At 41.9% G+C, this 26,616-nt stretch overlaps 1 protein-coding gene across 1 annotated transcript in view; it reads left to right on the top strand.

Moving 5' to 3' along the window:
* Gnai3 (G protein subunit alpha i3) overlaps positions 1 to 21,949 on the top strand; it is a 39,133-nt gene extending 17,184 nt beyond the window's left edge. The window contains exons 2-9 of the mRNA XM_005367879.3: positions 5,166 to 5,208; positions 5,318 to 5,459; positions 10,578 to 10,735; positions 13,092 to 13,220; positions 16,597 to 16,726; positions 17,061 to 17,214; positions 19,640 to 19,850; positions 19,944 to 21,949. Coding sequence (XP_005367936.1) covers positions 5,166 to 5,208; positions 5,318 to 5,459; positions 10,578 to 10,735; positions 13,092 to 13,220; positions 16,597 to 16,726; positions 17,061 to 17,214; positions 19,640 to 19,830 — 947 coding nt within the window. The 3' untranslated portion in view covers positions 19,831 to 19,850; positions 19,944 to 21,949. The remainder of the gene's footprint in view (positions 1 to 5,165; positions 5,209 to 5,317; positions 5,460 to 10,577; positions 10,736 to 13,091; positions 13,221 to 16,596; positions 16,727 to 17,060; positions 17,215 to 19,639; positions 19,851 to 19,943) is intronic.
* Positions 21,950 to 26,616: the final 4,667 nt, after the last annotated feature.

Below are 26,616 nucleotides of genomic sequence, written 5' to 3'. Positions count from 1 at the left end.
GAGCTTGCCGCCTGGTGATGTACCTCAGGTGTACCGCCTGGTGATGGACCCCAGGTGTACCGCCTGGTGATGGACCCCAGGTGTACCGCCTGGTGATGGACCTCAGGTGTACCTCAGGTGTACCTCAGGTGTACCTCAGGTGAAGCTGGAGGCCAGAGTCAGAGGAGGAGCTGGAGAACTGGGAGAGTCACTGGCTGGTGATTTGTGCAGTGGTGCTGTTTGGAATGGTGAAGACGCGGGAGCTTTGAGAAATATAATAGACACAGTATTAGGCTCAGATACGTGAAGAGTAAGAGATATTTAAATAATTTGAGAATTACTTAAGGAGAGAGAAAATTATTTTACACCTTGGTAAGCTACTGTGTTGACTGATTTTATGCTTACTTGTTACAAGCTTGGAAAGAGGAGTTTCAATTAAGAAAATGCCTCCATAAGATCCAGCTGTAGGTATGCCAGTAGGATTTATTTATTTATTTATTTAATTTTTTTAAGACAGGGATTCTATGTGTAGCCTTGACTGTCCTGGGACTTGATCTGTAGATATGGCCTTGAACCTCGAACTCATAGAGATTCACTTGCCTCTGCCTCCTTAGTGTATGCCCCCACTGCCCAACAGGACATTTTCTTAATTAGTGATCATGGGGGAGGGCTCAGCCCATTGTGTGTGGTGCCTTCCCTGAGCTGGAGGTCCTGGCTTCTATAAAAAAGCAGACTGAGCAAGTCATGAGGAGCACGCCAGTAAGCAGAACCCCTCCATGCTTTTGTCTGCATCAGCTCCTGCCTTCGGTTTCCTGCCCTGACTTCCCTCAGTGATGGCGTGTGCTCTGAGATTTGTAAGATGAAATAAACTCGCTTCTTCCCAAGTTGCTTTGGGTCCTGATGTTTTATCACAGCAATAGAAACCCCCTAAGTAAGACGTCTAGAATAGTGAGTGGATTCCAAGTGACTCAGATTTCAGAGTGTATTTGGAAGATGGACAAAATGGTGGAATTTTGCATGAGTCTACAAGCTGAATGGGCTAAGTAGGCCTTGTGATACAAAATGTGATTCACTCTTTGTGTATAGCAAATGCCCAGTAACATACACTGAAAACAAATCCTGTGGGCAATAAGAGTTGCCTTCATTTATGAGACGGACTGAACGCTTAATAAAAGCTAGGGAAGAAATACACAGAGTAATAATAAAAGGAAGGGCAAGCACACATTTTTTTTTTCCTTCTTTCTGCAACCCAGGGAATGAACAGGGCCTTGTACATGCCAGGCAGGTGTCCTTCCACTGAGTTGTATTTCCAGCTCCCAAAATGACATTCTCTAGGGAACCTTTGAGAAATAAATGTAGGACAGCATAGAGGGAGGCAGGTGTGTGTGTGTGTGTGTGTGTGTGTGTGTGTGTGTGTGTGTGAGAGAGAGAGAGGGGGGGGGAGATCCTCTTTCATAGAGTAGAACCTAGTGAGATGGGTAAATATTAGTGGTGTTATTAACAGATTCATTTATAATCCCTTTCAAAATAATCTGACATGAGCATAGGTATACCATTTTCAGTATTGAAAGGAGAGCATTTAGTACCTCATTACACAAAAGCTCACATGGTCTGGAATTCTGAATTTAACGATTTAAAAAACATGTAGCATGTATTTCTGATTTTTCCCTAGAACTGAAAAGTTTTTCTAGGTATGCATAGTGAAATTTGTATTTTGACAGTGTCATAAGACACTGTGCTACTTGAATATTGTAGTAATAACAGTAATAACATTTTTTGAAGATTTATTCATTTTTTTATGTACATTAAGGTTTTGCCTGTATGTATGTCTATATGAAGGTGCCAGATCCCCTGAACTGGAGTTACATATAGTTGTGAGCTGCCATGTGGGTGCTGGGAATTGAATGTGTGTCATTTGGAAGAGCAGTTTCTTAACCACTAAACCATCTCTCTGCCCCATACAAAAACTTCTTGATTCTGCAAGAGTGTAGTTATTTTTGGTTTTTATCTTCAAATGCTATTTTAACTTAAATTTTTTGTTGATAAAATGAAGAAATATTTAGTGCATTATCATGCACATTAAATGTACATTTGTGCTGGGCATAGTGGTGCAGGCCTTTAATCCTAGCACTCAGGAAGGAGAGGCAATTGGATCCCTGTGAGTTCAAGTCCAGCCTGATCTCCAAATTGAGTTCCAGGACAGGCTGTTATAGAGAGAAACCCTGTGTTGAAAAACCAGAAGGAAAAAAAAAAGCACATTTGTTCAATATTTATTTGATTAATTATTTGACTAATTGCTATCGGGCCCAGTTGGGGCCCCTGGGAACACAGGGAAGAACAGTCTGGCAGAGCTTTTGTTTTAGTGGGGAGATGAGAAAAGTAAGTCTGCTGTGAAAATCCATGCTGTGAAGGAGTATACAGTGTGGGGAGGAGGTCTTCGGGTGATTTCGTCAGGAATTGTTCAGAGGGAGCAGAAATGTGAGTGAAGAAGAAAATCTTGCAAAAATTATTTCAATCAGATGGAACAGCAGATGTGCAAACCGTGAGTCAGATCTAGCCTGGTGAGAACCAGTTTTGCGTGTTAGAGGAAACCCGAAGAAGCTGGCCTGACAAGAGCGTTGAGGACAGAGTGGAGAAATGAGGGTGAGGAGATCGGCAGGGAGCAGAGTATATTGGACCTTATTGCCCACACGTTGTAATTTGAGTGTAAATAGAGGCCACGAGACAACTCTAGTCAGTGTTGCGACATAATCCAGACAGGAGTGCTGTATGCTTGTGATTCCAGCCCTTGGGCTATTGGGTGGCAGAAAGAAGAGGATCCTTATAAGTACAAGGCTACCTTGCTATACATAGAATTCTCAGACTTCCAGGGCTACATAGCTAGACCCTATCTTTTTTGTTGTTTGTTTTCATTTTTGTAGACAGGATTTCTCTGTCCTGGAACTCCCTTTGTAGTCCAGGCTGGCCTCCAACTCACAAGATACACCTGCCTCTACCTCCCAAACGCTGGGTTTAAAGGCTTATGCCACCACTGCCCAACTGCTAGACCTATCTTAAAAATTAAAAAAAAAAATTGACAAAAGCTTTGCTAGGAATTAGGTAGGCTGTGGTTTCCAGTGTATTTTTAACACTAAATTTTTTATGGTGGTAGTGGTGCACACCTTTAATCTGAGCACTCGGGAGGTAGAAGCAGGCAGAGTTCAAGGCTAGCCTCACAGAGTTCAAGGCTAGCCTGGTCCACAGAGTTCCAGGACAGCCAGGACTATTACACAGAGAAACCCTATCTTGAAAAACTACACATACAAAACAAAACAAAAACACACAAAATTTTAGTAATATTTAACATGTATTAACACTGTTCCTTCTATGTCACTTACCAGTTTTGACCTTAGCATGTTAGTTAAATGTTAGTGCCTTTTACTGAGATGAAAAGACTAAAGGAAGAACAGGCTTGCTTGAGGTGGAAGTGGGGAATGAGTAACTCGGTCAGTATTGGGCATTAAGTTTGAGATGCTTACGGGACATCTACTGTGATATATCCGGTAGGTAATGACTTTGAAGCCGCGTTTGGAAAGTAAGATTGAAGGTCTTTGGGAATCTAGCACATGCCAGCTTTGAAGCTAAACTAAGTGGAAATGTCTATTTTGCCACCAGATATAACTGTGGACAATTTCCCCGCCCTTCCTGCTTCATTTATCTCATTATAAAATGAGGGTAATAGTGTCTACCTTACAGAGGGGTGAGGATTGAATGAGTTAATGGTAGCAAAGTACATAGAACATCCTGATACATTTACTCTTTGGGGGTTTATTTTATTCATGAATAGTGCTTAAACCACCAAATTAGGAAAGTTAGAGCATTAGTATAGATAAAGAAAAAGACAAGGATTAACGTGGAAAAAGCAGATTTGAAAGGCAGAATAAGGACTAGAAATGACCACTCAGCTTGTCAAAGGTGCCAGTGGCTTGGAGACCTTGAGAAATGGTTTCAGTAGTGATGGGGATGAATTGGAGGTATTTAATTGGAAGTGTGGACGACACACTAGGGAAATTTTGCTACAAAGAAACATAAAGAGGGGCAACTCAGTAGGTAGAGTTGCTTGCTTTGCAGTCCTGGGCCCCTCAGTGGAGGGAGAGAACTCACTCCTGCAGGCTGCTTGTTGCCCTCCACATATGTTCTGTGTGTGTTGCTCCCTCTCCACCCCCATAATGAGTAGATCTTTCAGAGGCACAGGGAAAGTGAAGGAGTAGCTAGAGGAAAATGAGTGTGTGGGGTGTCAAAGATTGATGGGGCGGTGTGTATAACGGCAGTTCAACAGTTTATATGCTGAGGCTGACATAGTAAGGAGAGAGCAGTGATACTGGACGTCTCAGCAGCCACGGGTGAGGTGAAGCGAAGGCGATAAATACATAAGCACAGCAGTGAGGACGTCGAAGAGACAGCTCATCTGTCGATGGAGCTAGAGAATGTTAGTGGAGCTAGAGGTAGATTAGTAGATTGGTTGTAGGAAAATGAGTTAATGTTCTCTGATGGCCTTTGTCTAAAACGGATGGTCAGGGTTGTCAGAATTAGCATTTGATGTTGGAGAGATGTGGTAGCGTTTTAAGAGCATTTTGGAAGATGGAAGAATTATTGACTAGAGAAGATCTAGCAGGCAGATGTCAAGGTTTGGAAGTTTACTTGACCTTTGATCTTTAGCTTAAGTGATTCCAGTTAGCTAAGGAGGGCGGTACAATCCTTCCCGGAAGAGGAGCTAGCTGTATCACGAACAGTAGAGGCAATACAGGTTCAGCTGTTTGGAACCTTTCTAGCCCTGTGACTGGAAGGATCACTTCTGGAACATTCCTCAGGTCCATTGGCCAGTCATAGAATTAATAACTATGAATAGGCCATAAGCCACAAATTCACAATTGCTCTTTTGCCTGTGTTCATTGAGTATTTCATACTTTATGATGCTGCTAAAAAGATATGTGTTGCTATCTTTGAGTAATGTCTGTTTTGCAGAAATGATACCAATGTAAAGAAAGCGAAGTGCTCTCACTGAGGAACTCAGTTATCCTGATAAACATGAAAGCTCACAAAATTTCACAGGACCTGTATTTTCCATTAACCTAGACTTACCAGTCATATTATTCCATACCTTTGTTTGAGTACAAAGAAATTAAAAATCTATTTTTCTTTTTCAGGTGCTGGAGAATCTGGTAAAAGTACCATTGTGAAACAGATGAAGTAAGTTCACATAGGGCCTGCAAGACTGAATTTACCCTCTTCATAGAAAGTTCATAATGTTTTCATTTTCCATTCATGGTATTGACTTGCGGTTTTCTTCCTTTTGAAGAATCATTCATGAGGATGGCTATTCAGAGGACGAATGTAAACAGTACAAAGTAGTTGTCTACAGCAATACTATTCAGTCCATCATTGCGATCATAAGAGCCATGGGACGGTTAAAGATTGATTTTGGGGAAGCTGCCAGAGCAGTAAGTATTTCTCATTTCCTCTTCAGTTGCTGCTCTTCTGTAGATGCAGTTAAGCCAAATTTGTGTCATGTTTTAGGGAACAAGAAGAAGATAAGATGGTGCGAATACTGTGTGCTTGTTTTTGATGTGCTGACTGTCTGACTCAATAGATAGTAAATTACCGCTGCAAGCAGAGCCTGGGAGTGGGATTCTGTCGATAGAGTGTAGGTCTCGGTGGGCTCTACTCAGTCGCTTCTGTCACAGTACCACGGACCTTTATTTTATCGTAGTTGATGATAGTAACTATAGACTCTAGAAGACAGATTATGTATTTGTCCCTGCTTTCAAAACTATAGGGGTCAAGGGTAAATTCTGTAAGACCATAAACACAAGCTCTCCAATTTTAAAAGTGATTTCAGGTATTCAAAAAAATGTTTTGTCACTATCTTACATTGAACTCTGGGTTATTACTTACTCAAATATAATTCTTTATTGCTTTACACACATTGGAATTTAAGTCAGTTAATGATAATAATAATATATTTAGTAGACTTTGAAGGCAGTTTGTGAAGTAGGGTGTTTGATGCCAGTGGAGAAAGGGCCAAAATGAAGACAGGAGACCTTTTATATTGTCACCAGCTCAGTCTCAGGAGAGTGCTAGAGAATACAGGGTGCATCAGAGGATGTCAGCTGTGTTCAATGACACAGTACTCAAGTGCCATGGGAAAATAAGTGGAGGAGACTTGGGGGCTTTGCCTGGAAAGACAAAACTGTATGGTTCGAGTAGCTTAGGGACTCTTACCAGCTGCTCAGTTTATCAAGTGCAAGTTAATGTTTGGTCAGTGGGAAGTTGAAGGGGAACATATTAAAAGGGCCATTGTGGCTTCAATGTGTTGTTGAGTAGATATATCTTTGGGGTGAAATAAGGGAACAGGACCTAGATTAAGTGTCAATGGCGAAAAAGGAGGGGAAGGAAAATGTGAGTGACTTTCCTTGTCATATGACATAGTTTAGGGCCTCTTCTTCCCTCCTGGGCATTGTCCTAAGGGCCTGCAGTGCTCGGTGAGTAAGTGAACAGCATTCAGCCCAGAGGCTGCTTTCTGCCCCCTTTTCTTTTTCTTTGAATTTTATTTAAATTATGTGTCTATGTGTGTTTAGATATGGATATGTCCCTATGTGTGTGGATCCCCTTGGAGGCCAGAGGGGTTTGGTTTTCTGGAGCTGGAATTGCAGGCACTTGGAAGCTACTTATGTGAGTGCTGAGACTTAACTCCAGTTCTCTGCAAGAGCCATGCATGCTCTTGACTACTACGCCTGCATTTTTGGTTCCTAGAGACAGTGTCTTACACACTAGTTCAGGCTAGATTTAAATTCACAGCGGTCTTTCTGTGCAGGCTAGTTTTCTGTTCTTAGGGAAATTGGAGAGTTCAAGTAAAGTTTTTATTCCTATCTTAGCCCTTTCCAGTCTTCATCTCTTGTTGACTTCTCTTCTTTGCACTGGACTCTTTCGTGTTCTTTTCTCTCCTTCATGTTATCCAGCTACTTCTCTCTAGTACTTGTTGTATTCTGTAGCTGACAGAACTGTGTTTATTGATTTTTCTTGTCTCTCTTGGCTTTTCTTCTGGTATTCCTCTTGGTTTCTGGGGCGGCTCCTTTAGCTCGTACTTCTTTCCATCACTTGTTCACCTCTGTTTCTCTTGACCGTTCCTCTCCCTTTCATTTACTTCCTTCATCAGATGTCATCAGGGCCTGGGGAGAGAGCTCAGTCAGTAAAATCCTTGCTCTCTGTGACGACCTCAGTTTGATCCCCAGAACTCACAAAAAGCAGGTGTTGTTGGTGTGAACTTAAAACCCTAGTGCCGCCGGGCGGTGGTGGCGCACGCCTCTAATCGCAGCACTCGGGAGGCAGAGGCAGGCGGATCTCTGTGAGTTCGAGACCAGCCTGGTCTACAGAGCTAGTTCCAGGACAGGCTCCAAAGCCACAGAGAAACCCTGTCTAGAAAAAAACCAAAAAAAAAGTAAAAAAGCAAAAAACAAAAAAAAAAAAACCCTAGTGCTGGGGAGACTGAGATAGGAGGATCCTGGGGGCTCTCTGGCCAGCCAGCCTAGCCGAATCAGTGAGCCACAGGCCAAAGAGAGACGGTGCCTCAAACAAACAAACAAGGCTCCTTAGCAACAGTACTGAGGTTGTCCTTTGCTCCACACACATGCTTGTGTTCACACACAGACACAGCTGATATCAGTAATACTCCTGTGTCGCCAGGTAGACCTGACTTTCATAGTCCCTCCCAGGACTCCTGAGCCATCTGTCTTTACAGCGACCGCTCAGCCTAATCCAAAGTCCTTTTAAAATAAGCTTTTAAAGTTTTAATCTTTCGTAGTTTCTCTTTTTCTCTCATAGCTAAGGCTTTATATTTATCTTTTTTATTCCTCTAGTTTTTAATGGTTGTTAAGAGAGTGAAAAGAATAGAGCCAAGTATGGTACAGTTCTCTTTCGTATCTGTTTAAGGTTTGCTGTCAGGAGAGGCACTTTATAAGCCTACAGAGAAGGCTTTATTTTCAGGAAGCTGGAGCGGGCTGGTGAGCAATTAAGTAGAAAGGGGAAAATGTTCCTTAAGGACATTCTTAGAGGCCAGGCAGTGGTGGCACACACTTTTATTCCCAGCTCTCGGGAGGCAGAAACAGGCAGATCTGTGAGTTCGAGGCCAGCCTGATCTACAAGAGCTAGTTCCAGGACAGGCTCCAAAGCTACAGAGAAACCCTGTCTCAAACAAACAAACAAACAAACAAACAAACAAACAAACAAACTAAAAAGAACATTCTCAGAACAGAACAGTACCAGTATATAGTATTTTGAAGTTTCTAAAATTGGAATAACATGGTATTAAAAAAATACATGTGCTTAATTATTTGTATGCCTGCTTGAGTATAGCTCAAATTTCAGGACTTGTGTAGTTTTCAGATGTTACATAAAGTAGTATACCATATGTGGAAAAAATCTTACTTGTTATTTAGAATGTTTGACAGTTTGTATAATGCTTAAACATTTCTTAATCATTTGCTCTTTTATTTATCATCATCATCATTATTATTTTGAAAGAGAGAAGAGGGGTTGAGAAGATGATTGAGTGGCTAAGAGTGCTTGTTGTGTAAGCATAAGGAACTCCTAGTACCATTGTTGCAGGGAATCACGCATGGTCCTCCTTGTTTGCTGCCCCTGTACTAGGTGCAGAGACAGGCAGATCCAGGAAGCTTTTTGGCTGGCCAGTCTAGCTAAATGACGAACTTGAGGTTCCGTGAGAGACCGTGTCTCACGGGAATAAGGCAGGGTGATAGAGACATCTGAGCCCTTCCTCTGGCTCTCCTGTATGCACATACGTGGGTGTGTGTGCACACATATATATACAGTATTCCCACACCACACGAAAAAAGAAACGAGAGCGAGAGAAGAAGTGTATATCGTGCATACGTGTGTGTGTACACATATATATACAGTATTCCCACACCACACGAAAAGAGAAACGAGAGCGAGAGAGGAAGTCCAGATCGTGCATGAAAATTGTTACAGAGATCTACAGTATTGCCAGGTGAATATCGGACAGAATCTGGACGTAGAGTTCGACAGAGTTAGTTTAAGTGCAGTGTGGTGATTTTGTGGGTGATTAGGTAGGTGTACAAATTGTCAGTGTTACTGCATCTGTGTTCCACAGTGCTTTTTGCTTGCTAGTTTTTGTTTTTGTTGATATAAACATCCCAGGTGGTAGTGACGCACAACTTTAATCCCAGCACTCAGGAGGTAGAGGCAGGCAGATCTCTGAGTTCAAGGCCAGCCTGGTCTATAAAGTGAGTTCCACAACAGAGCTGTTACACAGAGAAACTGTCTAGAAAAACAAAACAAACAAAAGACATATATAATCTCTTCTCCCTTTACTTTCTATTTATGTATTATGTGATTAAAAAAAACTTCATCTTTATAGTTACTTGGAATTTTTAAGGTTGTAAATACTAGATTTATATAGAGAAATCTTTGAGATCTGGGTTCAGTTTGGTTGTTGTTTTGGAACAGGGATTCTCTGTGTAACCCTGGCTGTCCTGTCTCAGTCTGTACACATTGAATTTAGAGATCCACTTGCCTCTGCCTCCCTGAGTATTAGGATTAGAGATGTGCGCCACCACTGTCCTGCTGTGTTCAGTTTTACATGTGTATAGAAATGGGTAAAATAAATTAAACCATCAAAATTCTCATATCACCTTTTTTAAGGCTTACAAACTAATAAAATTCCTGTCTGAAGGTTAGGACATTATGATCGTCTTTCTCTGCTGCTATCTTTTCTCCTGCTGGAGAATGTTGGTGGTGTTCCCTAGATTTCCTAACATTTTCCTTGAGGGCTTGATTCCTGTTACTTGGCCTTAATCATCTCCTTCCTGTCTGCTCTCTGCAGTGAAGGGGAAGGAGCAGGCAACCTTTGTCGTAGTCCATGAGTCATGTTCAGACTCCACTTCTTAATGCGCACATCTTTTTGTTTCTATGTAGTGGTAGGCACATGCTCTACCACTGAGCTATACCCCGCATGTCTCGGGAACATATACACCTGTGCGTATATGTGTGGGCATAGAGTGTGGGAGGCTGGAGGGTGATTGCAGGTGTTTTCTTCTACCATTTTCTACCTTATGTTTGGAGACAGTGTCTCTCCAGATGCGGGGCATGCCATTTTGGCCAGAATGGTAGGCCAATGACCTCCAGGGATCCTTCTTTCTGTGCTTCCCAGCACTGAGGTTACAGGATGTAGCTCACTTGTGCTGTGGCCTCCAGCTTTTACATGGATCCAACCTCAGTCCTCATGCTTGCATAGCATGTGCTTGATCACTGAGCCGTGCTCCCAGTCCTCATTCAGGGCTTACTTTAACAGCATGGAGATCTATTGCATTGTCTTTATGCTGTGTCTCACAGACCAGTATTCCCTACTCCCACCCAGGCATTACTCTTGAGTCATCAGGAGAGAGGATTGGGAGTCCATCAGAAGGATGGTGGTATGACATCTAACGTATGTGTATATGTGCATGAGTGTGTGTGAAGTGACACTCGTGTAGTCTTAAAGAAGTGGGAACTCATGTGCCCTCTCTTAATTGTTTTCCTAGGATGATGCCAGACAGTTATTTGTCTTAGCTGGCAGTGCTGAAGAAGGAGTCATGACTTCAGAACTCGCAGGCGTGATTAAACGGCTATGGCGAGATGGTGGGGTGCAGGCTTGTTTCAGCAGATCCAGAGAATATCAGCTCAATGATTCTGCCTCATAGTAAGTAATTTTTTTCCCCTTGAAACTGTAATAGAAAATGATTTGGTGAGTCTAGAGAAAGTTCAGTACTTATCTTAAGGAAATATTTAAGTATGAGAAACGTCCAGAAGTCTATAGAATCCTTTGTTACAGCGCTCTCACTTTAAGACTCTGTGGTGCATTTACAGCAGGCAGGTGAGGCCGAGACGCCTAGTAGAGTTCGGTCCCTGTGCATAGGACAGGCGCTGACAGCCAGCTGCAGGGAAGCTAAAATCGGGTATGTCTTCTCTCTCACATGCGCACACCCTGGTTTGCTGTTGTATTTGACACAGGATCTCACTGTGTAGCTCTGCTGGCCTTGAACACACAGAAATCCACCTGCCTCTGCCCACCATGCTAGGATGAGAGGTGTGCAGCCCCGCATCTGGTGTGTCAGCCCTTTTTACACTCTCTCTATTGTACTACGAATCTTTCTGGTAGTAGTGATTGCCACTTAATTTTGTGTGTGGGTGGGTACTAGGGATCGAACTAAAGTCTCCTGCATGTTAGCACATGCTCTTCCAGTGAGCTACATCCTCAACCCTCTTTTTAGTTTTTATTTTGAGACACAATCTCACTCAGGTTGTCAGTGAACTCATTGTATAGCCCAGGCAGGCCTGAGCTTGTGATCCCTCTGCTTCAGCCTTCTAAATGCTGAGATTACAAGCCTGAGCCACAGAACCCAGCACCATTCACACCTTGTGCCAAACTATGCTAGTAGACTTCTGTAGAATGAGAATATTGTGTCAGAGAATAGAGTTGAATCATTTCTTCATCAAGGAAGTTCTCGTGAGTATTAGTTTTAAAGAATTGGTAACTACTACTGCTATTTTACTATTACATGGGATCCCATTTTGGCCCCTACATGTTTATTTTTAAGGCCTATATTCATGGTGTATTTTAAAAATGTGTGTGTGTGTGTGTGTGTGTGTGTGTGTGTGTGTGTGTGTGTGTGTGTGTTGGGGGGCTCGTGAGTACTTGTCATCTGTAGCCCTCTCTGAGCTAGATAGTGCCCTTTGATTATTAAGGTATTTTCTCTAGTATTATATGTCCCCATCCTCATTCTGTCACAAATTCTTACGAGCAATTAAATGGTATTTATAAAGCTTCCTTACTCTTATAGTGGAAACGGTTTGGCATATAGTAAAAGGATTTTTGTCCACTTTTTAAAAATAGGATTGTTTTTATGTGCTAGTTTAGGTAGTTCAGTGGTCATCAAAGGTAGATTTTTTTTTTTTGATTTTTCGAGCAAGGGTTTCTCCTCATCTTTTGGGGCCCGGCCTGGAACTTAGCTCTGTAGACCAGGCTGGTCTCGAACTCACAGAGATCCGCCTGCCTCTGCCTCCCGAGTGCCGGGATTAAAGGCGTGCGCCACCACTGCCCGGCTCAAAGGTAGATTTTTAATTGATTCTTCTGTCATATAGTGGGTAAGCTGTGACTCCCAGTTACGTGTTGGGTATAGAGTTGTCTCCCGCCAAAGTTGTTCATCTGAGCTTGATTTGGATCTGGTTTGTGGAAGAGCTGGGTGACACACTTCCAGTAGTGCTGCCTGCTCTTGTACTTCTCTGTCTGGAGTCAATGAAGATTTAGCTTTTTTGAAAGAGGATCTTGTTACATAGCCCAGGCTGGCCTGAAACTCCTGTATATATGTATATTTTCCTGATTGCTCTCAAACTTGGAGCCTCTTGCCTCTGCCAAGTGCTGGTTTTACAGGCATATACTGGTGAGACACCGAGTGTAGTTCTTCTAATTTTTGTAATTCAAATATTGTTCCCTAATGAGCTCTCAAATAGTTATGTATGCAACCGACATAAATTTAAGTATCCAAGAACGTGTGTTTTAATTTTTTGTGTTTTATTTTCATGGGTCTTACTATGTAGCCCAAGCTTTCCTGGAACTCTGGAGTCCGGGCTTACAGGTCTGTGCCACCTGTAGGTTTGTTTTTTTCTGTATAAATACATAACTCATTTCATATTAGATTTCAGGAATTTTTCTTTAGCAGGAACAAAATTGCCATGGTTTTAAAATATGCCTTCACAGCATATTTAAAGCCATTTTTGTTACTTAGTGCAGAACCTATTAATTTCCCCCTGCTAGATTTGCTTTTCCCTCTCATTCTGTGACACCGAAGAGATAATCTTCTTCTGTCCTGTCAGTGAGTTTTAGGGTCTACTTTTTTTGTGGTTTGTTGGTACTTAGGATTGAACCTTGGACCTTACACATCTAGTACCTAGCTAGTCTCAGGATCTACTTTTTGCTAAGTAGATAGTTTAGTCTGTTGACCTGTTATGTCCATGGTTGGCTTTACCAAGTAAAAAACAATGTGTATTTCATCTAGTTACCTAAATGATTTGGATAGAATATCCCAGGCCAACTACATTCCAACTCAACAAGATGTTCTTCGGACAAGAGTGAAGACTACAGGCATTGTGGAGACACACTTCACCTTCAAGGAGCTGTACTTCAAGTAAGTTAAAGCCTTTCCCCTGCCTGTGCGTGGCACAGATTAGCCAACATGGACTTGTTTTGGGTTTTGAAACAAGGTCTCACTATGTAGAACAGGTTGGCCTCAAACTTGCATCCTCTGCTGCTAACTGCCGAGTGCTCAGGCATACACCACCACACCTGGCTTATTAGTCCCCCTTAGTTAACTTCTCTGTAGGGGTGTAAAGTTTTGTAAGCAGTGGTCCTTGTTTTAGAAACTAAATATATTTATCGGCCATTAGCTTAAGGTCGCATCTGATTGAAACCCACATACTTTTTTTTCCACATATTTATTTTTTTTCTCCAAGTAACATAAGTATTTATGCCCATTTAGAGGAAATTGAATGTAAAACTAATTAACAGTTTACCTACCATTAGAATTAATCATGTAATTGCCAATTTGTGTTAATTCACATTTATTTTCAAGACTTTTTTCTTAGTTGCCAAATAGGTATTGAGTGTTGTTAGGATTGCAACAGTGCTGAGTAGTTAGAAAATAACTTTCATAGATGGCTTTGTTCTGACATTGTGATACTAAAATAGAAATATTTTCTTAGCAGCATTCTCTCAGTGGCCCCTTCCCGCTAAGCTTAATGGGGTGGAGCTAAACTTGGCTTTTGTATTGATGTATGCAGTGCAAAGTAGGCCTGGGAATAGAGGTGTTTTATGGTGGTAACACAAACAGCAATTGTTTGAGAGGACATTCTAGTGCTTTAAAAGATTTCCTCCTAACACCAGTCATTCTAAGAAAAAGCCTCCACTTCTCTTTTTGTTAATGGTCTTTTAAAAATGCTAAAACTGCTGTTGCTTCCTTTTTTTCTGTTCCTGACCTTTGAGTTGGAAACAACCCCCCCCCCCCCCATGCCGGGCGTGGTAAGGTTTTGAGAGGTTACTTGGTTGTGAGTGCGAGTGTGGAAGTCACTGCTACTGCACTCAAAGGGAGCACTACCTCAGATCCTCAGGTGAAGAGTCAGGGCCTCCAAGTCCACACAGGACTTAAGCACCAGTACCAGTGGAGGTATTGGAATTCTTGGGGTTGGCAGGATTTGAGACAGGATTTCTCTGTGTAGCCTTGGCTGTCCTGAGTTCTGGGATTAAAGGTTAAAGTGTGCACCTCTACCCAGCCAGCAAGGTATTGAAGTCTTTTTATTTGTTTGAGACTTAGTCTCTCTGTGTAGCCTTGACTGTCCTATAACTCACTCACTCTTAGACCAGGCTGGCCACAAACTCAGAGATCTGCCTGCCCTTGCCTGCCTCCTGAGTACTAGGATTAAAAGTGTGCACCACTACCTGGTAAGGTATTGGAATCTTAGCACACTAACTTGGATTTGAAACCTAGTAAAGGATTTTAGGGTGAACTGGCTGCTTATCTTAAGTACTGATGAACTTAATAACAAAATCAGCAGAAACTGTATGGATTACCCTTGAAGCCATAGGAATGAGATGTTTCTTTGTGTACTGTAAAATTAATAATTCAATTCTAATTAAATACCAAAACCAATATTTAGTGTGGGAAACATTTTTGGTCATTCATAGAATGGTCTTTAGCTAGGTAACCTTGTCTTTCTATGTAAGGGTCAGTAGCCAAGTCAAATTACTTACTCTCTTTCTATGCTAGGATGAGTAGCCAGTCAGATGAAAGTGCCACATCCACGTTATTATTGGATGGAGATACCTGATTATGAAGTACTATCACCTCTTCCTTTTCCTCTTCTCTCTAGGCAAAACCACTATCCATTTATTCAAACATTTATTGAGCATCTACCATATGCAAGGCATTGTGTAATTGCTTACTTGCCTCTCAGTTATGAGGTAATGTTTATAAAATGTTGATCTGTTAGTGAATAATACTGTGTTACTATGTACTAAAAGCCGGTAGTGGGAATTTATAGCATTCTGCTAGTTTTATGGACTACATGGATTACAGAAAATGGGATGTTAACTGCAATTATTGGTGTGCTATAATATACCTCTCTTTCTAAGATTTATATGATGAAATGTTAGCCTTTTTAAGCCCTTCAGTGGACTCTGGACTAAGGCCAACTTGTGATGACATCATTTAGCTGTCGCACAAGACCAAAGGTCGCAAAGAACTACAGGATCCTCCAGAAGGGAGAGTTGGGCCAGGAAGAGAGAGGATGAATGCTCACGTCAGATGTACTTAGAGAAAGCACATGGATCTTACTTCTCTTAATCTATGGAGCAAAAAAAATCCCTGGACATTTAGGCTCTGAGTTAGTGAAGATTTCACTCACTAGCCAGACACGGATCGTGAGAGTATGTGAACATTTGACTGCTGACCCCATCCGAGAAGGTCAGCTGTTCCTGTCATTGTAGGAAGTAAAAACAGACACTGTTGACACAAACTTAGCACTTAGGGGTCTAAAATAAGTCTGGAACAGAACATAGTGTGTGAGCAGTTGAGGCTTTGCTACTGCTGATTAGGTTCAAGCAAGATATGGTGTTGGGAAATGCTGCTTAGGCTTATTTATTTTTGAGATAGTCCTGCAGTGTAGCACAGGCTGGCCTTGAACTTGCCATTCTTCTAGACCTCCAGAATACTGGCTGAGTCATTACCCCCAAACTTGGCGCAGGGATTTAAAAAAATATTGATCAATTCTTAGAATTCCAATATAAAATTTAATTTTTTCTGCAAGTATCTCTGTATGTTTTTCATTAACGCAAGGCAAATAAACTTGGGACTCAGAATGCAGTTTGGGGGTACAGAAACAAGCCACTTTGAGAGGCGGCATAGTGAGGCTAGGGAAAGAAAGTGGAGTTAGAGGGGCTGGAGACATGGCTCAGAGATTAAGAGTGCCAGCTGCTCTTCCAGAGGTCCTGAGTTCAATTCCCAGCAACCTCTTGGTGACTTTCCAGCCATCATATAATGATATATGGTGCCCTCTTTTGGCAGGCAAGTGGAACAATGTATACATAATAAATAAATAAATCTTTAAAAGAAAGAAAGTGGATTTAGAGTGCCAGCTGGTCTAGGGTGTAGTGCCTGGCACCATGGTAAACACCCAGCAAACACCAGTTGTTATGGCTGCAGTTATCTTCAGCTGGGCTCTTCAGCTCTGCATGGGTTCTTTCTTTTCCTTCCTTCCTTCAATCCACTTTTAGTTCTTAACTCTGCTGGCATTTGGCACATCCAGTACATGTTTTGAAAGGGAGGAGGCTCAGCTGTGGGCTCTACTTTTAGCCACTGACAATTACTTAGACATATTTGATTTGAACCTTGTCTTTTCTGTTATAAATGGGATTTGAATATGTGATAACGGGGAGGTTCTTAACCATGACAGACTAGAGAGAACTGTAAATGTGACTTTGCTGAATCTGGGCTTTCTTTCTTTACTCAGAATGTTTGATGTAGGCGGCCAAAGATCAGAACGGAAAAAGTGGATTCACTGTTTTGAGGGAGTGACAGCGATTATCTTCTGTGTGGCCCTCAGTGACTATGACCTTGTTCTGGCCGAGGATGAGGAAATGGTATGTTGAAACATTCGATACAGCTAGGAAATGGACAGAACTCCTAAGAAGATGGGTTGCCACCATTTGCTCACGAAAACCAAAACTTAATGCCCTTTATTTTCTTGTCATTGAGGTTAGATTTCCAAAACCAATTAATTGTTCCAGTCTCCATTTGTTCTCGGTAGCCACATTATGTGGACAGGATTGCATCTTGTCAGCCTTCCCTTCTCATCCCCTAACCCCAAGAATTGCACAAATCAAGATTGACTCAGCTTCAAGCTATGCTAATGTCTAACTTAGTTCCGTGAGTTCATTTTGCTGCTAACCCATCCAAATCCTGTTTGCTTTTCAGAACCGGATGCATGAAAGCATGAAACTGTTTGACAGCATTTGTAACAACAAATGGTTTACAGACACGTCAATCATCCTCTTTCTTAATAAGAAAGACCTTTTTGAGGAAAAAATAAAGAGGAGCCCATTAACAATCTGTTACCCAGAATACACAGGTAAAGGTTGTGGGTCTTAGGTCAGCAGCAATGACTCACGCGTTCACTGGGTGTAACGTGGAGTTCTGGTGGGTACATACTGTACCCACTGCAAGTAACCTTTATCTCTTACCTCAACTCCGTGTTCATTCTTTCTTTTCTGTCCACTTATCAACTTTCTTGGCTATTCAGTTCATAAGGTGAAAGATGGCATTGCCACCATTTCTGTGTCCCCTCCATTAAAACAACGAGGCTGCACTGGGATTGCTTAACCTCAAGTTGAGTTTCTAGCAAAAGATTCTGGTTATGACTAAAGAAAGTATGCCAGGCAGTGGTAGTGCATGCCTTTAATCCCAGCACTTGGGAGGCAGAGGCAGGCAGTTCTCTGTGAGCTCTGTGAGTTTGAGACCAGCCTGGTCTATAAGAGCTAGTTCCAGGACAGGCTCTAAAGTACAGACAAACCCTGTCTTGAAAAACCAAAAAAAAAAAAAAAAAAAAAAAAAAAGAAGGTAAAAAGCTGGAGGCCGTGGGCTGGAGAGATGGCTCAGTGGTTAAGAGCATTGCCTGCTCTTCCAAAGGTCCTGAGTTCAATTCCCAGCAACCACATGGTGGCTCACAACCATCTGTAATGAGGTCTGGTGCCCTCTTCTGGCCTGCAGGCATACACACAGACAGAATATTGTATACATAATAAATAAATAAATATTTAAAAAAAAAAAAAAAGCTGGAGGCCAGTCAGTTATTTGAGATTAGGGATCACAAACAAGAATGGCAGGACTGTACCACTATGTGAAAAGCCATAGTTAATTATTTCCACAGAAGGACTCTTGTTAGCTGAGACAAGATATTCTTTTTATAGTCAGAGAGATATAAAATGAGGAGAGAAAGTGATAAAGTGAGAAACATGCTAGCTAGCAATAGGAGAGAAATAAAGGTTTATAAAGTCTATAAAAGAAAACAACCAGTATCTTACTTTAGGGCACTGGGCCAGGGGGGTGGCTCTGCAGGTAATGGTGCTTTTGCTAAGCCTGATGACCCAAGTTCAGTCCCTGGGACTTACAGAACCAACTCCTGGAAGATGCCTTCTGACTACCATGTGCACACTCTGACATGCATGAACCCACATACATACACCCCATAAATAAATAAGTGTAATAATTTTTTTCTTTTTTCTTTTTTTTGTTTTTGTTTTTCGAGACAGGGTTTCTCTGTGGTTTTGGAGCCTGTCTTGGAACTAGCTCTGTAGACCAGGCTGGTCTCGAACTCACAGAGATCCACCTGCCTCTGCCTCCCGAGTGCTGGGATTAAAGGCGTGCGCCACCACCGCCCGGCATAATTTTTTTTTCTTAAGAAAGCAAGGAACATGCTTATAAAGTGAGTAGTCAGCAATACAGATTTCAAAAAGACTAGAAAATGACCTTTGGAACTGACTGTTTTGTGTGGGGTTTTTTGGTGGTTGGTTGGTTGGTTGGTTGGTTTTTCAAGACAGGGTTTCTCTTTAGTTTTGGAGCTGTCCTGGAACTTGCTCTGTAGACCAGGCTGGCCTCGAACTCACAGAGATCTGCCTACCTCTGCCTCCCGAATGCTGGGACTAAAGGTGTGTGCCACCACCATCTGGCGAGCTAACTATTCTTATAGTTAGGTTGTGAGCCTAGCCTTCAAGGGCTGAGCCATCCCTCCAGGCCAGCACTACCAGCTGCATGTTGTCTTTGTGGTTTACCTGGCTTTAATAGGCAGTTTCTAAATCTGTCCTAACTAAAGGCGTCCCAAGGCCAAAAGATGATGTAGAAAGTAGATAGCGAGTGCTGATGATACGTATTAAAAGTAAGGCTTGCTGTTGGTCTTCTCCTCCCTACTCCTTAAAAAGCAGCAGCTCTATTGAGATGGAACTCAGCCTTTAAAGTGTGTTGCTAGCTGTGCATAATGGTGATGCCTGAATGCCGCATTGGGAGGATGAGGTAGAAAGTCATGAGAGTGAGACCTGTGTCAAAGTACGGAACTAGGGTCCCACTTCTTTCCATCTGCTAGTTTGCCTTGACTTGAGCCTTTTAAAAACTGGAATGATTTTGAAATGAATGCTCTACCTTCTTGGGATCCTTATTTCAGGATCACTCCAGGGGGCAACATGTGCCTTTTAAACACTTGCATTGTCTAGAAACATACCCGCCTACTTTTCCTCTGTACACTGTCTAGATTTCTTTTTTAGCTAAACAATCTAAATGAAGAGGAAGTGAAACTTGTTCTTTTCCTTATTCCTTGTGTGTGATGATTTTATTTTGCAGTGGTAGTCCGTTTTCCTGAAGAATGTAGTGATTATAGAACATCCTAATGACAACAGAAATAGAGGAAGAATTCTGTTTGTATTCGGTTGTGTGGTGTTGCCTTTCTTAAGTACATATGGATGGCTGTTATGATTGGAGCTGACAGTGTTGGTTGTCTGTTTCAGGCTCCAATACATACGAAGAGGCAGCTGCTTACATTCAGTGCCAGTTCGAAGATCTGAACCGAAGAAAAGATACCAAGGAGATCTACACTCACTTCACCTGTGCCACAGACACCAAAAATGTGCAGTTTGTGTTCGATGCTGTTACAGATGTCATCATTAAAAACAACCTAAAGGAATGTGGGCTTTATTGAGGAGACGGGATTAGTGACAGGTAAACTCTCGGCAGTTGGTTACACTGCTCTGGTGGGGTGTTCTGTCTGCCTTTGTAGTTGTTTTTCTAATTAACGGTGTTCTTCTTTTTCAGTTACTGCAATGAGGAGTGTTGAGACCCGACACCACCTGCTGTCTCTTGGGTCAGCTGCAAGCATGACGGGACCAGGGAATGGCAGCAGCATGCAGAATCTTAGCACTCTTTAGCGCAATCTTCTGTATTAGGGAATGTTTAGTTGGCATGAGGCGTTCGCGTCAGACATTGGAATTGGAACAGCTGTAAAGTGTGGTTGGCTCATCGAGGCATCGCTTGGATTTTCTAATCTCAAATGTTTAGGGCGTGTTGACGTCAAGGTGCTGCATTCCAGAACTTAAATATGTAGCTTACTTTTTTCCTTCTTAACAAATCACCAGTAGTTAGTTTCTAAGATTTTTCTCATCAAGAGAAGAAAAACTAAAAAAATCTTACTTGTTTGCAAAAGAATCTTCTGAGAACTCAGTCTTAACTATGCACATGATGTGACCAGACATCTTGAAAATATTCCTCTTAGTAGGAGCTGTTTGTTTTTACCTCTTGGAACAGTCAGGCATAATATTTCCATAATTAAATTTTTTCCTGGTTATTGGGACTACGTTACTACAGCTTTTCTGAATGAAATTCGTGTTGCCGTCATGTTTAAAGTGCCATGGTGGCTTCCAACCAGCAGTTAAATTGGAGAGCTCTACAGTTTGCTCCTAGCACTCATTTCCTAAGCTGTGGTTGAAGGTTAGCCTTGTTTATGCTGGTTACCAAATTTCTAGGTGAGTATGATATGATATAAACTCCGCTTCTTGGATACAGTCACACACAGGATAGCTGTCAGTTAGAGATGCAGACTGCTAATTGAGAACCAATGACTTGCTGCTACAGATCTACTAAAGTGACCACTTGATTCTTGCCTGTTTGTCTCTGTCATGGAGAATCTTGTATGAGGTGCCCCTGTTTTCCATCTTCGTGGCCTTTTTTGTTGGGAGACATCTAAGCTGTATTAACAGTGCATGCTTTTCCTGTGAATGTGGTGCCAAACCCCTGTTTGCTGTTGGTTTTGCTGTAGCAGCGTTAATTGTAGTGATCCATAGTCAGGCTGCTCTTTTTCTAAACTTGCCTTTGGGGGCTTTTTTCCACTTTGTCATGTGTGCAGATGTTAATCTGTTACAGTTGGCAGCAGTATTAAAATGGTGAGTAAAGAGTCCAGGATTACTCCTGCTTGTAACTAGTCCTTTCTGGAAACCCTGTCTTCTGTTTCCTTTTGCTCCTGCTGAGTATGCTTTGGCCTTTGAGAGTGGATTTCGGTAGAATGGGTCTCTGGATTTGTGGTGCTGTTCTCAAATCTAGGGCTGAGGGTGTTCTGTCCAGTCTGTGTACAAGGGTGGGGAGTCATAGTCCGGCTTCCTGGTGTATATTCTGCTTGTGCTGAGAGCGACAGTCCTTTTGTACAATGTATAGCAACTGTCATTGAACACTGAGTGGACCTCTGAGGTTAGCAAACAGAGTGCATTTTGAGCATTTCAGATCAGTCGTTTGAGCAGTGCCTTTGAGGTCCAGTCTTTTTAGATTGGACTCGGTTCATCTTTTGATGACACCTCCTACTCATTTAAAAGGTTGGTGGTCAGAACTGCTTCGAAGAGCAAGCCACAGTGACCAGTGCCTTTGCCGGCAGCTTTTAAATTTTTTAATTCTCACGGGGAAATCATTCTTGTGCAGACAGTATAACTATTATCTGACATGCATTTCTTTAGGTCTAGGAAAATATCATCTGAAAGAAAGAAAAGTATTGATTTTAATCAGCAATTGACCTAATTCCCAAGTGTAGGGTTCCTAAGTCCTACTCTGAACTTTCTTTCCTTTGCTGTATTCTGTAATATAAAATATCTGGGAACGAGAACTAGTGAAATGTTGTTTTCATGACTTTTCTATACTTTGGGTTTAATGAAATGGTGTTGATAATTAAAATAATAGATAATCCATGCTTAATTTTACTTTAGAATGCATTTTGTATTTTTCATTTGAATCTGTCTATTTTTTAAACCTTTCTGTTAATTAAAAATAGGAGTTCTCCACTTCTTGGCCTCTACATACTACTTCTATTGCTTTCTGTTTACATGGAATCGTCCTAACCAGCCAGATACCTTTATTTAGGATGGGAGGGGGCAGTTTGAGTTTTCAGAGCTGACCCGAGGGGAAAAAATGACCAAAACTGTCTGAAGAGATTGACTTCTTGGTCGTGGGCTGGTGATCTGTGAACTCTAAAGTGCTTCTGTTCAGCTAGGCTTTCAGATCTCTAACTTGTGTTCAACATCTCCTAGGCAGAGTCAGAATGTGGGAGTTAAACATCCTATGAGCCTGGAGGAAAAAGATTGAAGCCAAAAGTTAGGAGTTTCATCTGGAAAATGCTGGAGTTTTATAATGGATAATGTTCATTTTGAGGTGGCCAGACCTTTGGATCATCTAAGAAGTCAACTAAGAAAATTAATGTTTATTTAATTAGAAAACAATAGATTGACCTTAGTTGGGAAGATGGCAACCATAGCCTTTGTTGTTGACAGCCACATCTTCTCTGAATGGAAGTTTGGGCAGATGGGAGGCATTCCTCTAATGGACTGTCTTTCCTCACCTAATCAGTTCAGGCTTGTAAAAGACTACACCTGCCGTGAAACTCCCGAAACTATTACCGGTGTCTGTCACTGGATCTTCACATAATATTTTCATCTTAGATAATTCGAATTCTAAATTGTACAGCTCTAGCTTACTATATTACTTAACTGATGGGTTGTTACTGTTTAAAAGCTACTAAAATCATAGGGCAAGTGGACCAATTAAAAAATTTTCTTTTAGCCGGGCGGTGGTGGCGCACGTCTTTAATCCCAGCACTCGGGAGGCAGAGGCAGGCCGATCTCTGGGAGTTCGAGGCCAGCCTGGTCTACAAGAGCTAGTTCCGGGACGGGCACCAAAGCTACAGAGAAACCTTTCTGCCTCGAAAAAAAAAAATTCTTTTAAAAATTCTCATATAGTTATACATACACATGGACTTTTTAACCAATCTCTCCCTCTTTCTCCCCCCTCTCCCCTCTGTTTTTTGTAACAGTCCTGGCTGTCCACTTTACAGACTTAAGGCTCACAGATCTGCTTGCCTCTGCCTCCTGTGTGCTGGGATAAAGGCGTGTGCCACCACCCCCTGGCACTGCTGGCTTTCCTGGCTGCCGTTGCTGTTTGTAGCTGTGGCTTTAGCTAGTGCTTCTCTGGGCTGACGTGTCACAGTCATATCTCCCGCTGGTTAAGCGCTTATTGCAGGACTCTGTGGATTGAAATCACCTAGAAAGTGAAGGCAATCTCATTTTAGTTAAAAACTTTTCTTTGACTTTTCCTTCTTCCAGATGTTAAGGATGTCAATCACAGTCCTCTGATTAAAGCTAAATAGCACTCAGGTTGGTGAGTGTTACTGTTTGGGAATCTTGCTTTCCTTGTATGCTGCTGTCGGGAAAATGCTAGCTTAATTTGCCTCTATCCCAGGTAATTATTGTGTTCTTTCTCAGGCTCCATAGTACATACCAGAGACCTGAACTGGATCAGACAGAGCTCCCCATATGACTCTGACCGTTGTCACACACACACAAAATACAGGACATCTAGAGGCTTGCCATGGAAACTTGGTTTCAATATGAATTTTTAGAAAGTGGAAATAAAGGTTTCTCTTTAGAAGCAAGGACACTGATTTCCATAATGGTCAAGGTCTTTGTTCTTTCATCTTGTGCGCTTGCACACACACAGAGTCCTGAGGAATGATGGTGACACTTGGAGTGCATGGTTAATTTATGCAGATTCCCCGACTAACTGAACTTGGGAAAATGTGGTTTTTTGTTTGTTTGTTTGTTTGTTTGTTTAAAGTAAATTTGAGGCAACAGAACAGACTAATATTAAGAAAAACATGTATTCATGCATAATCGCAAAGTCACTAGTGAACGACAGGGTTTCTGTCAGTAACTTAGAAATACTTCTGGGTGTTAGGGATTATCTCAGTAGTTAAGAGCACTGGCTGCTTTTCCCAAGGATTTGATTTTACTTCCCAGCACCCACATGACAACTCACCACCATTGATAACTCCAGTTCCTGGGACTGTGACATCGTCTTCTGTGGACACCAGGTACAAGTGGTGGTCAAGCACATACATAGATACAGGCAGAACACTCATACACGGAAATAAAATGTCTTAACATTTTTAAATTTATTTTCTCGCATGCCTTAAAAGTGCCTTTCGTACAGACAATTGGTATGAGGGCTGCTGGGTCAAACCATTTCTATAGCTCAGTTGCAGAGTATTTAATTTTTATGCAGAATTTCAAGAGACTTGGGACACACAAACATTTATTTCCACATCATTTATTTACAGTATTTATTTATGAAGTAAAATGTTTAAAAAAATCTTGTGACAAGTCCAGGCAGTGGTGGCGTACACCCTTAATCCCAGCACTCAGAGAAACAGAAGCCGGCAGATCTCAGTGAGTTCAAGGCCAGCCTGCTCTACAATGCAAGTTCCAGGACTACATAGAGAAACCCTGTCTTAAAAAGCCAAACTAGAGCCGGGCGGTGGTGGCGCACGCCTTTAATCCCAGCACTCGGGAGGCAGAGGCAGGCGGATCTCTGAGAGTTCGAGACCAGCCTGGTCTACAAGAGCTAGTTCCAGGACAGGCTCCAAAGCCACAGAGAAACCCTGTCTCGAAAAACCAAAAAAAAAAAAAAAGCCAAACTAGATAGATAGATAGATAGATAGATAGATAGATAGATAGATAGATAGACAGACAGACAAATCTCCTGTGACAAATGTGTGTAATAACAAATATGCATTTATGGGGATCACAAGGTGGCAGAAGTAATAAATAATTAGTGATACATTATTGCAATATACTAAATTGGCTAACTTTAATACATTGGCTAAATTGGTATTGTGTGATCTGGCCTATGTCATCTTGTACCTATCTCCAGGCCCACCTCGATATTCGTTGGGCTGTTCAGACAGTGTAACTGAGAAGTTTGTGAGAGAGATAGATAGAATTCTAGAAATTACTTTTTTTTAAAAAAAAAAAATCTTTGCTTGTGTAGGACAAAAGTCCTGAGACCTCTTAGAAATCTTAGGAGATTGAGAATTGGAGTGCTGGGTTCCACTCTTCGCGACTTTCAGTCTTACGTCCTACTTGTGCTGTCCAAAGGTGGGCCACACTAAATAAATACCAGGTATGATACTCTATAATTTTGACCAGATAGAAACAAACATTTGAAGATGTTTTGTAACGTGCTTTATGATAATCAGGATTATACTAATGTCTCACAACGCCTGTGTTTACGGCAGCTGCTGCACAGACAGCATGTGGCAGACATGGATGGAATTGATCCTGAATTTCTGTTTTTCTTGTGAAACAGAGTAACGTCTTTGTTTTGTATTCAGCCATCTTATTTTCTATTCCCACTGGTATGTTCCCATCTCGGTCTCAGTACCCTGTGTGACTGCAGGCAGCACCCCCAGGCTCTAGCACTTGCCATCCCTGGCCAGCAGTGGAGTCAGCTCTGGGGGCTGTGCTGGGTAAAGAGGGCAGTGGGAGGTAAGCTCCTCCCCGCTTCACACCAGCACAGCACCTCCAGCTTTTCTCCAAGCAGAGAGTGGGGTTGAAATGCTGCTTGGCCTTGAAAACAGCAGGGAATAGTGATTCTTAAAGTGTGTGTGTTTTCCACTGAATGGCTTCTGCTTTTTTGTCTCATTTCTTTACCCACAGAAAGTGCCTAGCACATTGCTAATTGTTTTTCCATTGTTTTTACTGCAGGAAAGAATACATAACAAGAGCTCCAGGTTTTATAATTAAGCAAAGAGCACATTCCCACTATTAGATTTCCTTCACCCCCATCCATCTCCACAATTTATTTCTTCTCCTAATGGGAAGCTCTACATGCTAAATAGTAACTCCCGGTTCCCTCTTCTTCTGGGTCCTCGTGCCCACCATTCTCTTCTCTTTTTCAAGCTCTTACGTTCCGCAGATACGCGGATTTACACAGTATTTGTCCTGTCCTGTCATCCCAGTGTTAAAATACCCATCAGATTTATGTGAGATTCTAGCAGCCTCTACCAGGTTGTCACAGTGTTCTCTAACCACACGGTGGTAGGAAGTGCCTCACAGCCTCTCGGTGCTGTTTAAGGCTGTATAACAGGAACTTAGGCTGGTAAACAAATTTGATTATACTTCTGTGCTGCTCAGTTCATTGTGGGAACCTGTTTATCTTAGTTGAGTTCCTGTTGAATTCAGCTTTCTAAGAACTAAGGTTGCAATAGAAAACGAGGGCTGGGCTAGTGAGAACACTCTCTGCTGGCTTACGAAGAATATGACATCTCACATAGTGACTAACGTCAGCTTTTAATGAGGCAAAAGAAAGAGCAGAATAAATGCCGTAGATTTGATGTTAGGCATTTTTGTGTGTGTGTGTGGTTTTTTTACACAAAATCTTTTCATGCACATAATCAGAATGAGATAAAAATAGGCTATTTAACCTGGTTGTTCACACCTTGAATCCCAACAACTGGAGGACAGACAGGTGGGTTTCTGTGAGTTTGAGGCCAGCACAGTCTACACAGTGTTTCAAAAATAAAAAACGGGGCTGGAGAGATGGCTCAGCGGTTAAGAGCATTGCCTGCTCTTCCAAAGGTCCTGAGTTCAATTCCCAGCAACCACATGGTGGCTCACAA

Source organism: Microtus ochrogaster, unplaced genomic scaffold, assembly GCF_000317375.1.
Source record: "Microtus ochrogaster isolate Prairie Vole_2 unplaced genomic scaffold, MicOch1.0 UNK25, whole genome shotgun sequence".
NCBI lineage: Eukaryota > Metazoa > Chordata > Mammalia > Rodentia > Cricetidae > Microtus > Microtus ochrogaster.
Note: the sequence above shows the minus strand (reverse complement) of the source record. Positions and strands in the feature narration are given on the sequence as shown.